At 40.8% G+C, this 17,240-nt stretch overlaps 1 protein-coding gene across 4 annotated transcripts in view; it reads left to right on the forward strand.

Moving 5' to 3' along the window:
• MDM4 (MDM4 regulator of p53) overlaps positions 1-16,083 on the forward strand; it is a 49,850-nt gene extending 33,767 nt beyond the window's left edge. For 3 of the 4 annotated variants that reach the window (XM_042256942.1, XM_012186937.4, XM_042256943.2), the window contains exons 10-11: positions 428-508; positions 2,488-16,083. In XM_042256942.1, coding sequence (XP_042112876.1) covers positions 428-508; positions 2,488-3,060 — 654 coding nt within the window. In that variant the 3' untranslated portion in view covers positions 3,061-16,083. Of the gene's footprint in view, positions 1-427 lie in introns of all 4 variants that reach the window. The other variant, XM_060396270.1, reaches the window with a different exon arrangement.
• The last annotated feature ends 1,157 nt before the right edge of the window (positions 16,084-17,240 follow it).

Genomic DNA, 17,240 nt, shown 5'->3' on the forward strand with positions numbered 1-17,240 from the left:
AGAAGTGAGGTTTTAATTTTTAGAATTTTAAAGTTTAGAAGACACTCCCCACATTTTCTCATGTAATCCCATTTTATTCTAATGAATGCCTTCCTAGATTCTCAAGATAAACATTTCTATATTTAATGATTTATACCCTGATACTGTTTATTTAAATACATAAATTTGGGAACGCTCTCCCTTTCTGAATGCTGAAGAGATCTTTGGTAGCCCTTTTTGGTGCTTTTCAATCATTTATTCTACTGGAGTGTCAGCTAGGTATGTACAGAATCATGTTTTCGATCTCACATATAAACTCTCATTTTTAAGTGCTAGTGATGGAGGAAGAATGTGAGCTTTAAACTGAAGCTCTGTTCTTTTTGCTCTCAGGTAACAACCTCATCTAAAATACATAAACCTGGCTAATGAGATGTTCTTGCTTTCGCAGGTGATTGAAATGGGAAAAAATGATGACCTTGAGGACCCTAAATCCATAGGTGATGATACTGATATAGAACTTACCTCTGAGGTATGAATTTCTAATAAGCTGTTTGACACTGCTCATGTCTTCAGAGGTTAATGTCCCAGCAGTTCACTTGTGTTGAAGAGTGCCCTTTCTCCCCATTTCCTTCTGCTTTTCCTAGGTGGTAGGAGATGTTGGTTTCTTTATATCTCGTTAGATTTTTATTGGAAGTTGAGAAGAGAAGGGAATGAGTTGATCGAATGCTCTCCCTGCCTTGGGAAGAGGTGACTTAAATGCCCCTCTGTGTGCCTTTCTTCCTGCCTTCAAAGCCCTTTGGAAATCATGCAGTGGGTGCCTAGATTCAAAGGAGCCCTGTACTGCTTCTCCTGCTAAACACCTCTCTCTAGTCCCAAAGAGACCTGTACGCTATCTGAAAGTTTTTGTTAAGTATTATACTTTTGATGCTTTCTTAACTAGAAACACATGGAAAATGGCTTAATTTCCATGTAGGTTTATATGAATGAAGGGTTGCTAACTGAATTTTCATTGAGCTGGTAGGGAATAGGTTTGGATTTGTCTTCAGTTGGCCACTCAGGTTTAGACTCAAATGAATGTCTTGCTCGTCTCTTTCCTTGCTAGCTCCCCATTGGCTCTTTAGTACTTTCTTCAGCTAACTCACTGCGGGAAGAAAGATGGCGGAGTAAGGTTAAGGAGGGGATTTTACAGTTTGCTGCTTGGGGATGTAAAAGTCTTTGGTTGTCTCTAGTGTTTATCCTGTCCCCTAGCTCCCACCCCACCACTGCTGACCATTATGGTAATGCATTGCGAATTATTTGTCTGTACATGGCTAAGTAATAGCGTCGGATATATTGGTCCATTAAGTGTTCTTGACCATAATACGAATAGCAGAGGTAAGTGCTATCCTAATCAGATTCTTGAGAGTCTTGGGGCCCAGGAAACCTGTTAAGCAAATAGACTATATTTCATCAGTTCAGAGCTGCCATAGAATTTGATAAACCCTATTACTCTGTGCACTACTAAAAGAAGAAAAGTGATGCAGATTAGACTCTGACACACCGTCAGTTATGGATTCCAGGTCTTTATGAAGTTCCTTGCATATTTGTATTGCACTGCAGGTGAGATCTGAGGATCTTAAAACTGGCAAGAATGTTCTGAGGCTCTCTGGAGAAGCATCCCAGTTTACCAAATGGTCATATCCCTGCCTCTCAGTGTAGGCAGTTGAGTTGTGACTTCTAAACTTGAAGTGCTTGGCCTTTGTTCTGAAAGTAATCAAGTGAGCATGTATCAAATCATCGATCCTGTCAAAGCCAGGCAGTTGCCCACATTTAAACGCACTTGACTGGTTCCAGGTAGCTACCTTTGAATTAAGCAAGGCATTTAAAATGCATTGCACTCTGGTATCTCCTAATTTGAATGTGGAGAAGTGGGGAAAAAAATTACCTGGCATTCAAGGACAGGAGCATTCATTTTTCAGAGTGTGATTTAGGCATACAGTTACCCATCTGTTCCTGAGAACAGTGAGAGAAGGAATAAATGTAGTGGTCGTCAGATATCAATTTCAGCTTCCTTTCTGACAGATTGCATAACACTTTTTAATCAGTAGTAAAGAATGGCATCTTGAGTATTACCTTTGCTTCCTCCTTTAGCCTCTTGCTGGGGAAAAGAGTAAGTTGTACAAAGAACAGCCTTTTTGTGAAAAGAAGGCAGTGGGTAAAAGCAAACACTGCAGATTGCACCCAGACTAAATAGAAAGCTAAAGCAGCTTAACTTCCTTAAAGACAACTACGTCACATCTGGCTTAAAGTGGGGATCATGTCACTATCGTTGTAAAGCCTCTCAAGATGTCCTTGCATGTGGCTGTAGACTTTGTTCAAGTTCTAGGCTGGAACTTCGGTGTCTGGTGTGAAATGCCTGGGTTCTCGCTGTCCTGGTGTGAGGGGATGAAAATTTGGCCTACTCTCCCTTCCTCTCAGTGTCATGTTGTCCACTGAGTGAGTACTGACTGGCTGCATTTGTCTTTGTAGGACGAGTGGCAGTGTACTGAGTGCAAGAAATTTAACTCTCCAAGCAAGAGGTACTGTTTTCGTTGCTGGGCCTTGAGGAAGGATTGGTATTCAGATTGTTCTAAGTTAACCCATTCTCTCTCCACATCTGATATCACTGCCATACCTGAAAAGCAAGAAGGTGAAGGAATTGATGTCCCTGACTGCAGAAGAACTGTATCGGCTCCAGTTGTTAGACCGAAAGACACATACATAAAGGAAGAAAGTGTGAAACGTTTGGATCCTTGCAACTCGGTGGAGTTCTTGGATTTGGCTCATAGTTCTGAAAGCCAGGAGACGATATCAAGCATGGGAGAACAATCAGATAACCTTTTTGAACAGAGAAAAGATACAGAAAACATGGAGGATTGCCAGAATCTTTTGAAGCCATGTAGTCTGTGTGAGAAAAGACCACGAAACGGGAACATTATTCACGGGAGGACAGGCCATCTTGTCACTTGTTTTCATTGTGCCAGAAGACTAAAGAAGGCTGGGGCTTCTTGTCCTATTTGCAAGAAGGAGATTCAGTTGGTTATTAAGGTTTTTGTAGCATAGCTGAATCAGTGAATTACAGACAGATATTAACAGAGCTGGTCATGTGTCCCAGTATCAGTATTGAGCGTCTCTACGCAGGGTGCCCATTTCATTTATTCGTGTGAACTTTTATGTTCTAGGACATTTTTACCTCTAAACTTATAGTATCAGAGAATAAGTGCTTCAGAACTAAATTATCAATTTGGAGACTATTAACATTAAAAGAGAAGTTAATCATTCTGTCTTCAAAGATGAGGGCCTGGGAGGGAGCAGTAACAGATAGAAATGCATTCGTTTTTATTTAACTTAATTTCTTACTGTTATTTTCTGGTAGGGAATGTTCTTGGGCATCAAAATCCAAGGTGGCTATTAGAAAGATACTAAAGCTATCAATGAAAAAGCATAAGTAATTAATGTATAAAGTAGATTACTTTATGTTGTGTGGTTGAGAGAAACGATTATTTTTGTAAAGTGCCTAGAACAGTGATATCCAACATTTTTGCTAACATACCTCAAAAAACAATTTTGAAAAAGTACATATGACTTTTTGCACCTTTTAAAAATTGAGGTGTAGTTAGCAAACAATAAAGTGTTGCCTTCTGCTGAGTTCTAGACATCTCAGTAGCCACCTGGAGCAAGCAGTAGCACATCTCTGTCTCGCGGAATGTTCTCTTGGATCCTTTTCCAGGCAGCTCCTCCATCATTTCATGACTCTCAGCCTTGATTAGTTTTCCTTTTGCACCTGTTGAATGTGACTTCTAAAGTTTTAAAGTAACTTTAAGTGCTTAAAGAGGATGTATCCAATATAGTGCAGCTGTGCTTTAAATGTATTTTTGCCAAAACCTTGGAGCTGTAGATTTGGCTGATTGAATTTATAGGAAAAGTCCTGTCATATAAACTGGCAAAGCCTATGCACATCATAAAACTAAGCAGCCAAAGCAGACTTCATTTGCAGTTGAAACGTTTGACTTTATATTTATTTTTTGGCCGCACTGTACGGCATATGGGATCCCTGACCAGCATGGAGACCCATGCCCCCTGCATCAGGAGCATGGAGTTTTCTTGCCGCTGAGCCGCCAGGGAAGGCCCTGTTTGGCCTGACTCTTAGTTCAGGTGTGTGTGTTGGGTGCACCTGTGGCACAGCCGTCTCAGTTGCAGTTCTAAGACAGGCGCAGAGATTGTGACCAAAGCAATCTCTGCCGTACTCTGCCCTCTTTGTCTCCTGGGAGCCTGCTAGCGGTTTCTGTCTTTTTATTTGATGCCTCTAGTGGTTTTTTTTAATGTTCTGAGGTAATGCCCCATGAGATTCTAGACGGGTGAGAAGCAGCCTGCCTTCTGAAAATAGAGATTATAGCCATTGGGAAAAGGAAAGTATTTAAAGATCACTCTGAAGAGGTTTTATCTGAGCACATAAATATTAGGATAATACATATGGAAATCGAATATCTTTAAGTTGCTTTCCTTATAGATATTCCTATCTAGTTTCCCTATTGGAAAAAATTTTGGTGTATGCTTAGGGGTATGAATATTTTGAAGATCAAGGCCCTAAAATTATTAAAGTGAAGGATCTTCAGAATTAACTTGGGTTGCTTGTTATAAGCCCAACTCAACTCCCTGCCCCAAACACACACACTCACGCGTTCACAGGTGCTGGTGCACACACAGATACAGACAGTAGAACACAATCCCTTTATTTAGCATTATGTTTAGAGAAATTTTGTTAAACCTGCAGTAACTAACTAGCACACACTCTCATACTCAACCTCTTATTTTGCACATGAGGCGGAAAGGATAAGTGACTACTGAAAGTCACAGCTAGTGACAGAGCTCTTTCTGGAATCCAAGTCCCATACAGTAAATCTCTAAACTATGCTTTCTTCCTTCTCGTTATTTGTTAACTGTTTAAACTGTGGTGTTTATTAAATTTGGAATAACCGATGGCCTTAAAATACTGCAGAATATGAGCTGCAGCCAAAATAGGACTTCAGAGAGAATAGAGACTTAACCGTTTGTCCTCAAAGAGAAAAAGCAGTACATGTCCGCTTCTCGTACATAATCCGGTAAATCACTCCTCCCACTGGAAAGACAAGTACAGGCGGCAGAGGAACCTGAACTGTCTATCCAGTGTTTGTCCTCCTTGGGGGATGGAGCTTAGGTCTCTGGCTGTCTCCAGGCGTTAGGGACAAAGGTTTTTTCCCCTCAGTAAATAGAATCAGTCCCTCAAGTTCAGTGTTTCGTTAGACTATGGTAAGTGCTCTAAAAATTTAGGAAGTTAGGTAACTTTATACCCCATTCCCCCCCCTCCCCGGCCCATACTGTTCTTCATGATAGTTTGATAGCTGTTGATTTTGTTTTAATTTTGCCAGGTTATTGCTTTTGCAAGTAAAATGAGGAATAGGGAAAGCTGGGATCTGCACTTGTACCCTATGGTCCCTCTTATATAAAGTTGAGTTTTTGAAGAAAGCTTAATAAATAGTCTGACATTTTTATTTTTGTATATAGATATTTGCTGCTAATTTGGTGAATCCTTGCCTGTCCCAGAATTGCCTTACGCTACTTTTTTTTTCCCCTTGGATCACCTGGGTTTTTACTGTCCCCATTAGCTGTAAGTACTTTGCTTAGAAGATTTTAAACTGCACATTTGAGCTGAAAATATTTCAGTAAATACACTTAGGTTTACTGAACCCCTATCAAGAGTCTTGAAGGACTGAAATGTTACAAAGACTTGTATCTGCAGAAGGAGGTGATATTTCTTTTGTAGCTTATCTGAAATCCAAGATGCTGCTTCTGCAGTTTGTTTTCCATGATCCAGGATCTTTGTTTTATTTTTAAAACATTTTATATCGGAGTGTAGCCAATTAACAATGTTATGATAGTTTCAAGTGCACAGCAAAGTGACTTAACCATACATATACATGTATGCGTAAGAATTGGCCTGTGATGTGGGAGACGTAGGTTTGATCCCTGGGAAGATCCCCTGGAGAAGGTAGTGGCAACCCACGCCAGTATGCTTGCTTGGAGAATCCCATGGACAGAGGAGCCTGGCGGGTTCTAGTCCTGGGGCCTCAAAGGAGTCAGACACAACTGAGCGACTGACGCTTTTCACTTCCTTCTACCCTGAGCTTCCCTTGCATCCAGGCTGCGGTGTGACCTTGAACAGAGCTCCTTGTGCTGTGCAGTGGGTCCTTTTTGGTATGCGTTTTAAACATAGCAGTGTGTACATGTCAGTCTCAGAGCCTCTCATCATCCCTTCCCCCGACTTTTCCCTGCTGGTAACTAAGTTCTCTAAGTCTGTGAACTTGCTTCTGATTTGTAATTAAGTCTATTTGTATGATTTCTTTTCTGATTCTGCATGTAAGGAATGTCACACGACATTTCTGCCGAGTCATACAGCATCTCTGGGTCCGTCCGTGTTGCCGCAGACGGCGCTACTTCCTTCTTTTTAGTGGCTGAACAGTATTCCATTGTGCGTATGGACCACGCCTCCCTTACCCACTCCGCTGTTGACGGGCGCTTAGGTTGCTTCCATTTTGGGGGCTATTGTAAACAGCACTGCAGTGAACTCGGGGGGGCATGTCCTTTCTGACCTGTTTTTCTCCACATAGATTCCCAGGAGTGGGATTGCAGGGTCATATGGTAGCTCTGTTTTTAGTTTTTTTAAGGAACCTCCATACTGTTCTCTGTAGTGGCTGTACCATTTTACATTCTCACAACAGCATAGGAGGGTTCCCTTCTTTCCACACCCTGTCCAGTACTTACTGTTTATGGATTTTTGATAATGGCCATTTTGGCTGATGTGAGGTAGTTTTGATTTGCATTTCTCTAATAGCAGTGTTGAACACCTTTTCATGTGCCTCTAAGCCATCTATGTCTCCTTCTGAGAAATGTTTGTTTAGGTCTTCTGCCCATTTTTGTTTGTCTTTTAATTAAATTATTTTAAGGTAATTGTAGATTCACGTGCAGCTGTAGGAAACAGTACAGAGAGATGCCTTGTAATCTGTAATAATTTCCCCCAATAATAACATCTTGAAAAGCTGTAGTATAACATCACAACCAGGATGTTGACGTTGATGTGGTCAGGATAAAAAGCATTTCCATCACTGCTGGAATCCTATAATCCTTTATAGACCTGTTATGTTCCTTATAACCCTATCCCCTCTTTAGCCCTAGAAATTACTAATTTGTTTTCCATTTCTGTGATGTTGTGACTTCAGAAATGCTCATGCATGGAACCATATGGTATGCAACCTTTTGGGATTGGATTTTTTTTTTTTTCCCCCAGCATAATTGCCTGGAAATACATCTGAGTTGTATATGTGAATAATTTGTTCTTTTAACTGCTGAGCAGCATTTTAGGATATAGCTATACTATAGTTTGCTTAATCATTCACTCTTCGAATGACATCTAGATTCTTTCTAGTTTTTGCCATTATGAAAAAAGCTGCTATAAGCATTTGTGTACATATTTTTGGACAAACTAAAGTTTTAATTTCTCTGGGATAAATGCTTAGTAATAGAATTGATAAGAAGGTATGGTAAATGAATTTTAGCTTTTAAGAATTGCCAAATGCTTTTTCCTTAATGGCTATGCCATTTCACTTTCTCACCAGCAATTTAGGAGTGATCCAGTTCTCTGCATGATCACTAGAATTTGGTGCTTTCCGTCTCTATCATATAATATTTAATTTTAGTCATTCTGATAGATATGTGATGATATCCTGTTGTGGTTTTAATTAAAATTTTCCTAACAACCTTTTAATTGAACCTGAGACAGGTGAACCTGAACCATTTGTATGCCGTATGCATCCTCTTTGGTAAAGTGTTTATGTCTTTTGCCCATTTTCTAATTGCTTTCTTACTGTTGAGTTTGGGGTTCAGTTGCTCAGTTGTGTCCGACTCTGCAACCCCATAGACTGCAGCACGCCAGGCCTCCCTGTCCATTACCAACTCCCAGAGTTTACTCAAACTCATGTTCATTGAGTTGGTGATGCCATCCAACCATCTCATCCTGTCGTCCCCTTTTCCTCCCGCCCTCAATCTTTCCCAGCATCAGGGTCTTTTCAGATGAGTCAGCACTTCACATCAGGTGGCCAAATTATTGGAGTTTCAGCTTCAAAGTCAGTCCTTCCAGTGAATATTCAGGATGGACTGGGAGTTCTTTTTATGCTCTAGGTATCAGTCCTTTGCTGTATATGGGGTTTGTAAATATTTTCTCCCACTCTGTAGTTGGTCTCTTTATCCCTTTCAGAGGATCTTTCTCATAAATAGTTTGTAGTTTTGATAAAGTTCAGTTTATCAATTTTTCTGTATATATTTTGTGGTTTGCTGTCAAGTCTAAAAATTCTTTGTTTTAGCCCCAAATCTGGAATATTTTGTCCTTGTTTTCCATAACAGTTTTGTGGTCTGATATTTTACATTTAAATCTGTGATTCGTCTTGCTTTAATTTTGTGTAAGTTGTGGTAATTAGATGAAGATTTTTCTTTTTCTTTTTTTTTTGTCTATGATGCCCTGTTGTCCCAGCAGCATTTGATCAAAGACTATTCTTCACTTATTTATTTATTTTTTAAAACTTTTTATTTTATATTGGAGTGTGGTCAGTTAACAATATTGTGAAGTCAGGGAGTACTTTGGCTATTCAGGATCTTGTCTCTGTACAGATTTTAAGATTTTTTTTTCTAGTTCTGTGAAGAATGCCATTGATGATTTGATAGGGTTTACATTGACTCTGTAGATTGCCTTAGGTAGTATAGTCATTTTGATACTGTTGATTCTTCCAGTCAACAGTGTGTTTCATTTTCCCATTTGTTAGTGTCTGTGACTTCTTTCATCAGCATCTTACAGTTTTCAGAGTACAGGTCTTTTGTCTCCTTAAGTAGGTTTATTCCTAAGATATTTTATTCATTTTGATGCAATGGTAAGTAAAATTGTTTCTGGAATCTCTTTCTGACCTTTTGTTGTGTAGAAATGCGAGGTTTATGTGCATTAATTTGTAACCTGCAGCTTTCGAGCTTCGTGGATGAGTGCTAGCAGTCTTCAGGCCGTGTCTCGAGGATTTTCTGTGTGTAGCATCGTGTCACCTGCAGGCGGTGACAGTTCAGCTTCTTTTCCAGTCTGGATCCCTTTTATTTCCTTTTCTTCTCTGATTGCTGTAGCTAGGACTTCCAAAACTGTTGAATAAAAGCGGCGAGAGTGGACACCCTTGTCTTGTTCCCGGCCTTAGAAGAAATGTTTTCAGCTTTTTTCCGTTGAATATAACGTTAGCTGTAAGTTTGTCAAATATGGCATTTATTATGTTGAGGTATGTTCCCTCAGTATGCACTTTGTGGAGAGTTTTTATCATAAACGAGTACTGAATTTTGTCAGAACCCTTTTCTGCATCTGTTGATCATTGGGCTTCCCTGGTGGCTCAGATGGTAGAGAATCTGCCTGCTGCAATACAGGAGACCCAGGTGCCGTCTCTGGGTCGGGATGATACCTTGGAGAAAGGAATGGCAACCCACTCCAGTATTCTTGTCTGGAAAATCCCCTGGACAGAGGAGCCTAGAGGGCTACAGTCCATGGGGTCTCAGAGAGTCAGACATGACTGAGCAACTTCCACTTTATTGGGCATATGGCTTTTATTCTTCAGTTTTTTTTAATGTGGTGTACACACTGACTTATGAACATTAAACAGTCGTTGCATAACTGCTTAGTAAATCCCACTTGATCACAGTGTATAACCCTTTTAATGTATTGTTGAATACGGATTTCGTGTATTTTGTTGAAGATTTTTGCGTCTGTGTTCATCAGTGGTATTGGCTTGTAATTTTCTTTTTGTGGTATCTTTGTCTTCTTTTGATGTCAGGGTGATGGTGGCCTCGTAGAATGAGTTTGGGGGTTTCCTTCCCGTCCAGTTGTTTGAAAGGGTTCCCGGAAGGATAGACATTAACTCATCTCTAAATGTTTAATAGATTTTGCCTGTGAAGTCATCGGGTCCTGGACTTCTGTTTGCTGAGAGTTTTTAATCACAGTTTTCAATTTCAGTGCTTGTGATTGGCCTGTTCATGTTTTCTACTTCTTCCTGGTTCAGTCTTGGAATGCTGGACCTTTCTGAGACTGTGTCTGTCTCTTCCATGTTGTGTGTTGTATTGGCGTACAGTTGCTTGTATTAGTCTCTTATGATCCTTTGTGCTTCTGTGACGTCAGTTGCAGCTTCCCCTTTTTAATTTCTAGTTTTATTGATTTGAGTCCTCTCCTTTTTTTTTCTTTGATGAGTCTGGCTAAAGGTTTATCAATTTTGTTTACCTTTTCAAAGAACCAGCTTTTAGTTTCATTGATCTTTGCTGTTGTTTTCTTTGTCTCTATTCCATTTATTTTCTCTCTAATCATTGTGATTTCTTTCTTTCTACTATCTTTGAGGATTTTTTTTTTTTTTTTTTTAAGCTTTGAGTTTTGCTTGTTCTTTCTCTAGTTGCTTTGGGTATCAGGTTAGGTTGCTTCTTTGAGATTGTCTTCTTGTTTCCTGAGGTGAGACTTCCATAGACTTTCCTCTTAGAACTGCTTTTGCTGTATCTCATAGGTTTTGGATTGTTGTGCTTTCATTTTCGTCTGTCTCTAGATATTTATTTTGTCTTTGGCCTTTTTTCAGTGACCCATTGGTGGCTTACTAGCATGTTGCTTAGCCTCCACATGTTTGTTTTTTATAGTTTTTTTTCCTGTAATTTATTTCCAGTCTCATAGCCTGATGGTAAAAGAAGCTTGATATTCTTTCAGTTTTCTTGAATTTGCCGAGGCTCGCCCTGTGGCCCCAGCTTGTGGTCAGTCCTAGAGAGTGTTCCGTGTGCACCTGAGACGGGTGTGCATTCTGCTGGTTTTGGATGCAGAGCTCTATAAATGTCAGTTAAGCCCATCTGGTCTAATGTGTCAGGTAAGGCTTTGTTTCCTTGCTAATTTTCTGTGGGGTATTTTAAAAGCCCACCACTGTTGTGTGTTCCCGTCAGTTCCTCCCTGTATGGCTCTGGTGCTGTGCTTAGCCACTCAGCTGTGTCTGACTCTTTGTGACCGCGTGAACAGGAGCCCGCCAAGGTCCTCTGTCCGTGGGGTTCTCTGGGCGGGAACGCTGGAGTGGGCTGCCGTTTCCTTCTGTGTGGCTCTTGGTGTCTGCCTTACATATTGTGGTGCTTCTGTGTTGGGTGCATTTATGTTTACAGTTGCTCTGCATTTCCAGTGTTCTTGGATTGACGTGTTGATCATTATCTGTTGTCATCCTGTGTCTCTTACGTGCTCTGGGTGCTAAGTCGCTTCATAGTCTTGACTCTGCGACCCCATGGACTGCAGCCCGCCAGGCTCCTCTGTCCATGGGCTTCTCCAGGCAAAAACACTGGAGTGGATTGCCGTGCTCTCCTCCAAGGGATCTTCCCAACTCAGAGATCGAACCTGTGTCTCCTGCGTCTCTTGCATTGGCAGGCGGGTTCTTTAACGCTAGTGCCGCCTGGGAACTTAGCACAGTGTTTATTTTAAAGTCTGTTTTGTCTGATATGAGTATTGCTATTCCAGCTTTCTTTCGCATTTCCACTTTCATGGAATACCTTCTTCCATCCCCCAGGATGTTTATTAAATGTTGTTTGGGAGCACAGCACAGCGAGTAGAACTCCTTGTGTTTCTCGGGTTAGGATGGGTTCAGTTCAGTTCAGTTCAGGCGCTCAGTCGTGTCCGACTCTTTGCCACCCCATGAATCGCAGCTCGCCAGGCCTCCCTGTCCATCACCAACTCCCGGAGTCCACTCAGACTCACGTCCATCGAGTCAGTGATGCCATCCAGCCATCTCATCCTCTGTCGGCCCCTTCTCCTCCTGCCCCCAATCCCTCCCAGAATCAGTCTTTTCCAGTGAGTCAGTTCTTCACATGAAGTGGCCAAAGTATTGGAGTTTCAGCTTTAGCATCATTCCTTCCAAAGAACACCCAGGACCAGTCTCCTTTAGACTGCAGTCTCCTTGCAGTCCAAGGGACTCTAAAGAGTCTCCTCCAACACCACAGTTCAGAAGCATCAATTCTTCAGCTCTCAGCTTTCTTCACAGTCCAACTCTCGCATCCATCCATACATGACCGCTGGAAAAACCATAGGGATCCTAAAAAGGGCTAAATAAAGCTGTCAGAGCAGGGCTTTACCTGCAGTAAGTTTTAAATCATCTTCTTGATCTGTTTTTGATTTTGTTCTTTTTTCAGTGTCACTGTGGTACAGATAAGCAAGACGTGGTTTGTGTGTTAAGACTGCGTAGTTATTGCTATATGATGACGCAACTCTTGACTTCCAGACACTAGCATTTAGTTTGTAATTAGGGTGATTAGGATGCTCTGGCTTTCTGGAGACAGGGCCAGTTTACTTCTGTTTTTCAGCATCTTACACAGGTTTTCTCTTTCTCTCCATTTTCACTTTCAAACGTCTTCTTTTAGACATTAAATTATTATGGTCCTAGTTATAGATAAGGCATGCTTTGCTTGAAATCTTAATTGTGTGGAAAAGATCTGTTAAAGTAGGTGTCAGTGGAGTTTATTGTTTCCAATAGAAACACCATAGACTTATGATTAATGAGATCATCCCACATTAGCATCAGATTTCTTATTTTAGTTATTTAAATTAATATTTATGACCGTGTTATCCCAGACAAAATGTTCAGACCAGAAATGACAGATCCTTAGAGAAGCAATGAATTTCTAGTTTACAGCTGAAAATGTCTCCTGCCTCTTTTAACTCATTCTACTTGCACTGTACTTATAATCCTCGGTGTGCTTGGTACTTACAATCCTTGGTGTGCTTTTGTATTTTATACTTAATCAGACTTTATCTTAGAGCAACGCTTTAAGTTGATATTAACATTTCTTCAGAGCACATCTATGGAATATCATAGATTCCCAATCTTAGACTTGAACAATGGATCAGCGTCCAGACAGACCAGCTACTAAACTGCCATAAACTTGTCTTAAGATTGAATCACTGCCAGGCATTTGAAATATTCAGTTGTGTTTTAATGATATTTATGTATTAAAGCTGTGTGTAATGCTGTATGCAGTGTTGTTTTGTAAGAGCTTACTTTTAAAGATGAGGATCTTATTTTTAGGTAGCCTGTTTTTGAAATGTTCTTTGAATGCAGTGCTGGCTTCTTTGACAGTTGCTAAGGGGAAATATGTGAACTGTTGGGTCAGTGTATCTGCAGAGCTATTGTAATGTTATTGCTTGGTTTTTCTTTTAGAAAGTAGGAAACTTGTTAGCCAACTATTTGGTTTCTCCCCACAGACAATTATAATCTTCTGAAAGTATGATTTCCTCCTTTCTCTCTCTTTGCCACATTTCATGGCATGTGGAACTTCTCCAACCAGGGATTGAACCCGTGCCTTCTGCGCTGGAAGCACGGAGTCTTAACCGCTGCCAGGGAAGTCCGTGAAAGTGTATGATTTTAGATACTGTGAATCTGTTGTTTTCCATTTAGCCAAATACCTGCTTAAATTGCTCATGTCCTGAAGAAGCATTCATTTTGACAGCTCTCTCATTTGTGGGTGTTTATGTATGTGCATACACCATCAAGACCATTAATGCTTTTGCTAACACTGGCTGTGGACCAGGTGATTTTAGAATCTGCACTTCAAAGATAAAGAGACCGGCAAGCTCTCCCCTGTGCCAAAAATACCATATACAGTGTTTACAAATGTCTAGAATTTTGCACTGCCATAGGGTACCTGAGGCTACTTTACTGGAATTGTCCACATTTGTGATTAGCTGAGTTGCAGTTTAGCGTATGAGGAGAAATATTGGAGACTCCAAAGCTAAACTGGAAATGGAGATTATCTGAGGTGGTGGTTCAGGTGACCCCCCCAGACCTAATCTGGGAACAGTTTTTTCCGGATCGTCTTGAGATATTCTTTTTCTTGATAGAGCGTTCCTTGCTTGCCATTACTGTATTCTCTCTTTAGCAACCAGATCTCTTTTTCTTCCGTGGGAAAATGTCCTATTAGTATTTTGAGATAGATCTTTTAATGCAATGAATGTGCAATCCCAAATAATGCCACTGTTGGGGAACGTGGTATTGTTAAAATATTATAATAAGCTTACACTTGGGGTTTACTGTACTTCTCTCAAGAGCCTTTTGAATGACTGGAATGTTACAGAGAAAGAAGTGTTCAGAAAGAGGTACTTAGTATTTCTTGGGAGCTTACCTGAAATCCAAGATGCTCCTTCTGCAGGTGGTTTTTCTTCACTGGGGATCTTTATTAAATGTTGTCTTGGAGGATAGCCCAGCAGGTAGAACTGCTTATTTCTTGGGGCAGGATGGGTCAAGAACCCTCACAAGGGCCAGATGGTGCTGTCAGAGCAATTCCTTTCTCAGTTGCTGTAGTTTGGAAAATATTTGTTGTAGTTGCTGTAGTTTGGTAAATGGTTTATTGAAAACTAATATTATTAAAACATTTTATCAGAATATCTAGTTTCTTATCCCAAGGGTTTTCTGGTTTTTGTTTTTAAACAGTAAGTACTTTGTTGTCAGACATTTCCGATTCCATCCTGCTGTTCTTTTTCCCTGGAATTCAAAGTTATTACCTACTTCTGGATATTGCTTTTATACCGAAGGCCTCTCTGTATCACCTCTTGGACAGTTGTAACTCCAGTGTCTTTAGATAATATTCCTCTTTTCCCGTCAGTCCTGGGGAATGTTTCTCCTGCAGAATTAGGTGGTGGAATCTAGCAATAAGAAGCAAAGAGATGGCATCAGAGCTACTATCTGTTAAAAACAATTGTGGTTGAAGACCTGTGTACATGAACTGTTCATTTCATCAGTGTGCGGGAGTGTAGGTGCTTAGCGATGCTGTGTGGGCTTCAGGTGTACAGCAGAGCAGCTCAGTCACACCTATACATATATCTGTTGTTTTCCAAAGTCGCTTCCCACTCACGTTGTTAGATAATATCGAGCAGAGTTAACTTTATTTTGCTTTAACTTTTTACTTAATAGAAAGTATATTGGAGTATAGCCGATTAACAGTGTTGTGACAGTTTCAGGCGCACAGCCATACGTATACATGTGTCCCTCCTTCCCCAAAGTCCCCTCCCATACAGACTGCCTCCGGGTGCTGAGCAGGGTAGGTCCTGATTGGTTGTCCATTTACATATAGAACTGTGCACATTGTCCCCCTACAGTTTGCCTCATTTTTTCTTTTTCATAAAGAATCAAAATGCCTCATTTAGTTTTTTCTTTTCCTTGCTAGAAAGTTACAGAAAATGTTTTTTAAAGGAGTGAAATGTTTCTGGCCTCAGCACCTAGCAAGGCAACCTCTTAAATAGGACTCTCTTCTAGTCTATAGCTAGGCCCTGTTAAGTGCTTCTTGGATAGAGATAAGGAATAAAATTATTCTACCATCATGAATCCTAATCTTGACCTTAAGCCTCAGTTTTTCCCATCTGTAAAATAAGTTCACATACTACTCTTTCTACCTCATAGTTTGTTGGGACTAAGTGTGGGGAGTAATAGAACCTCTGATTGCCTTGAAGAAGATACTAGAAGTTGTTAAGCTTTTGGTAGACCACGCTCCGGGGTGTATATTCAGAGGAAGCCGGGCTCCCCATTGTGCCTGCCTAGCAGAGCCTGCGATGCTTCCTTTTACCCATGCCTCTAGCTTATGTACCCTTTGCTTCACATGGTCTCTTGTCTAGAAGAGTTCTGGCCCTGGGTTCTGAGAGAACTGTGTATGTAAATTCGGGCAGTAGCGACAACTGCCTTGCTATGGTCTTGATATAAAAAATTGTCTTACATGCACTTGAATAGGTGGCATAAAATGCAGTCAGTATATGGAAATCATGCAATTTTCCAAATAACGTCTAATTAGGTAGTCATCATTAATAATAGTAGCAAATATGGTGGAAAAAAAAACCTTTGAAACCAGCCTAGAACATGAAGAAATATCTTCATGAGTTCTTGCCTAATCTTTATAAGCGTCACTAAGTTGATAGCTCTGTATCTTTTTGCACTATGTATTTGATTTTGTTGTGCTTTTTTCTGTATTAAATATTTTTTTTGGTCATTTTGTGGTGTCATTATTACGGAAATACAGAATTGTTTTTGTATACAGCAAAATATTGTTTTCTGTCTTTGAATTTGTGTCAGACCACAAATTTGGTCTGACGGTAATGAATGAAGAGAGTAGCTTTTGCAATAGAAGTTATTGTACTTAAAAACAACTTTTAATCTCCCCACCCCCAGTCATACACACAATTAACTATTAATAGAGTAAATGTTCCAGTACTCTTGCCTGCAGAATCCCATGGACAGAGGAGCATGGTGGGCTGCAGTCCATGGGGTCGCTAAGAGTCGGACATGACTGAGCGACTTCACTTTCACTTGTCACTTTGCTGCATTGGAGAAGGAAATGGCAACCCACTCCAGTGTTCTTGCCTGGAGAATCCCAGGGATGGGGGAGCCTGGTTGGCTGCCGTCTATGGGGTCACACACAGTCGGACACAACTGGAGCGACTTAGCAGCAGCAGCGTAAATGTTATATTTCATTTTTAGGTTCCCAGTCTGGAAGGAATTGCAGAGAATTTTTTATCAGCCTTCCCTGGTGACTCAGATGGTAAAAAATCTGCCGGCACTGAGGGAGACCTGGGTTCAGTCCCTGGGTAAGAAGATTCTCTGGAGAAGGAAATGGCAACGCACTCCAGTGTTCTTGCCTGTAAAATCTCATGGGTGGAGGAGCCTGGCGGGCTATTTCAATTTTAGGTTCCTAATCTTGAAGGAAACCTCAGAATTTGCCGAGTATTCTTTATTAACAACTTGAGCTAAGGCAGTGAGTTGTGGAGGTTCCCCCTGGAGCCCCGAGAATTAGAGCTCACAGAACACCTGCGTGTCTAGAGTGATTTAAGGCAAGCCGCCTTCTGGTCCCAAGACTGCCTGACTCTTCGGAACCCATGAATACGTCAACCTGTCTGCCACCCTCTGCTAGTGATGTAGAGATTTCTGGATTGCCCTTGAGTTTATGAAGGGGCACCAAGTGCAGGATTCTGTTTCATTGTGGTTTTGAATTAAGGCTTGTGTGAGAGGTACTGAGGGCTTGTCACAAAGAATTCACTGATGACTTGTATGCTGAGCATGTGCTGGGGTCTCTAGCAGGGATCCTAAACTTTTGGGGATTACAGCCCTCCTTGAAAAGCCTGTGAAACTTAGGAAATCTCTTGTTAAAAG

The sequence above is a fragment of the Ovis aries genome, chromosome 12, assembly GCF_016772045.2.
Source record: "Ovis aries strain OAR_USU_Benz2616 breed Rambouillet chromosome 12, ARS-UI_Ramb_v3.0, whole genome shotgun sequence".
NCBI lineage: Eukaryota > Metazoa > Chordata > Mammalia > Artiodactyla > Bovidae > Ovis > Ovis aries.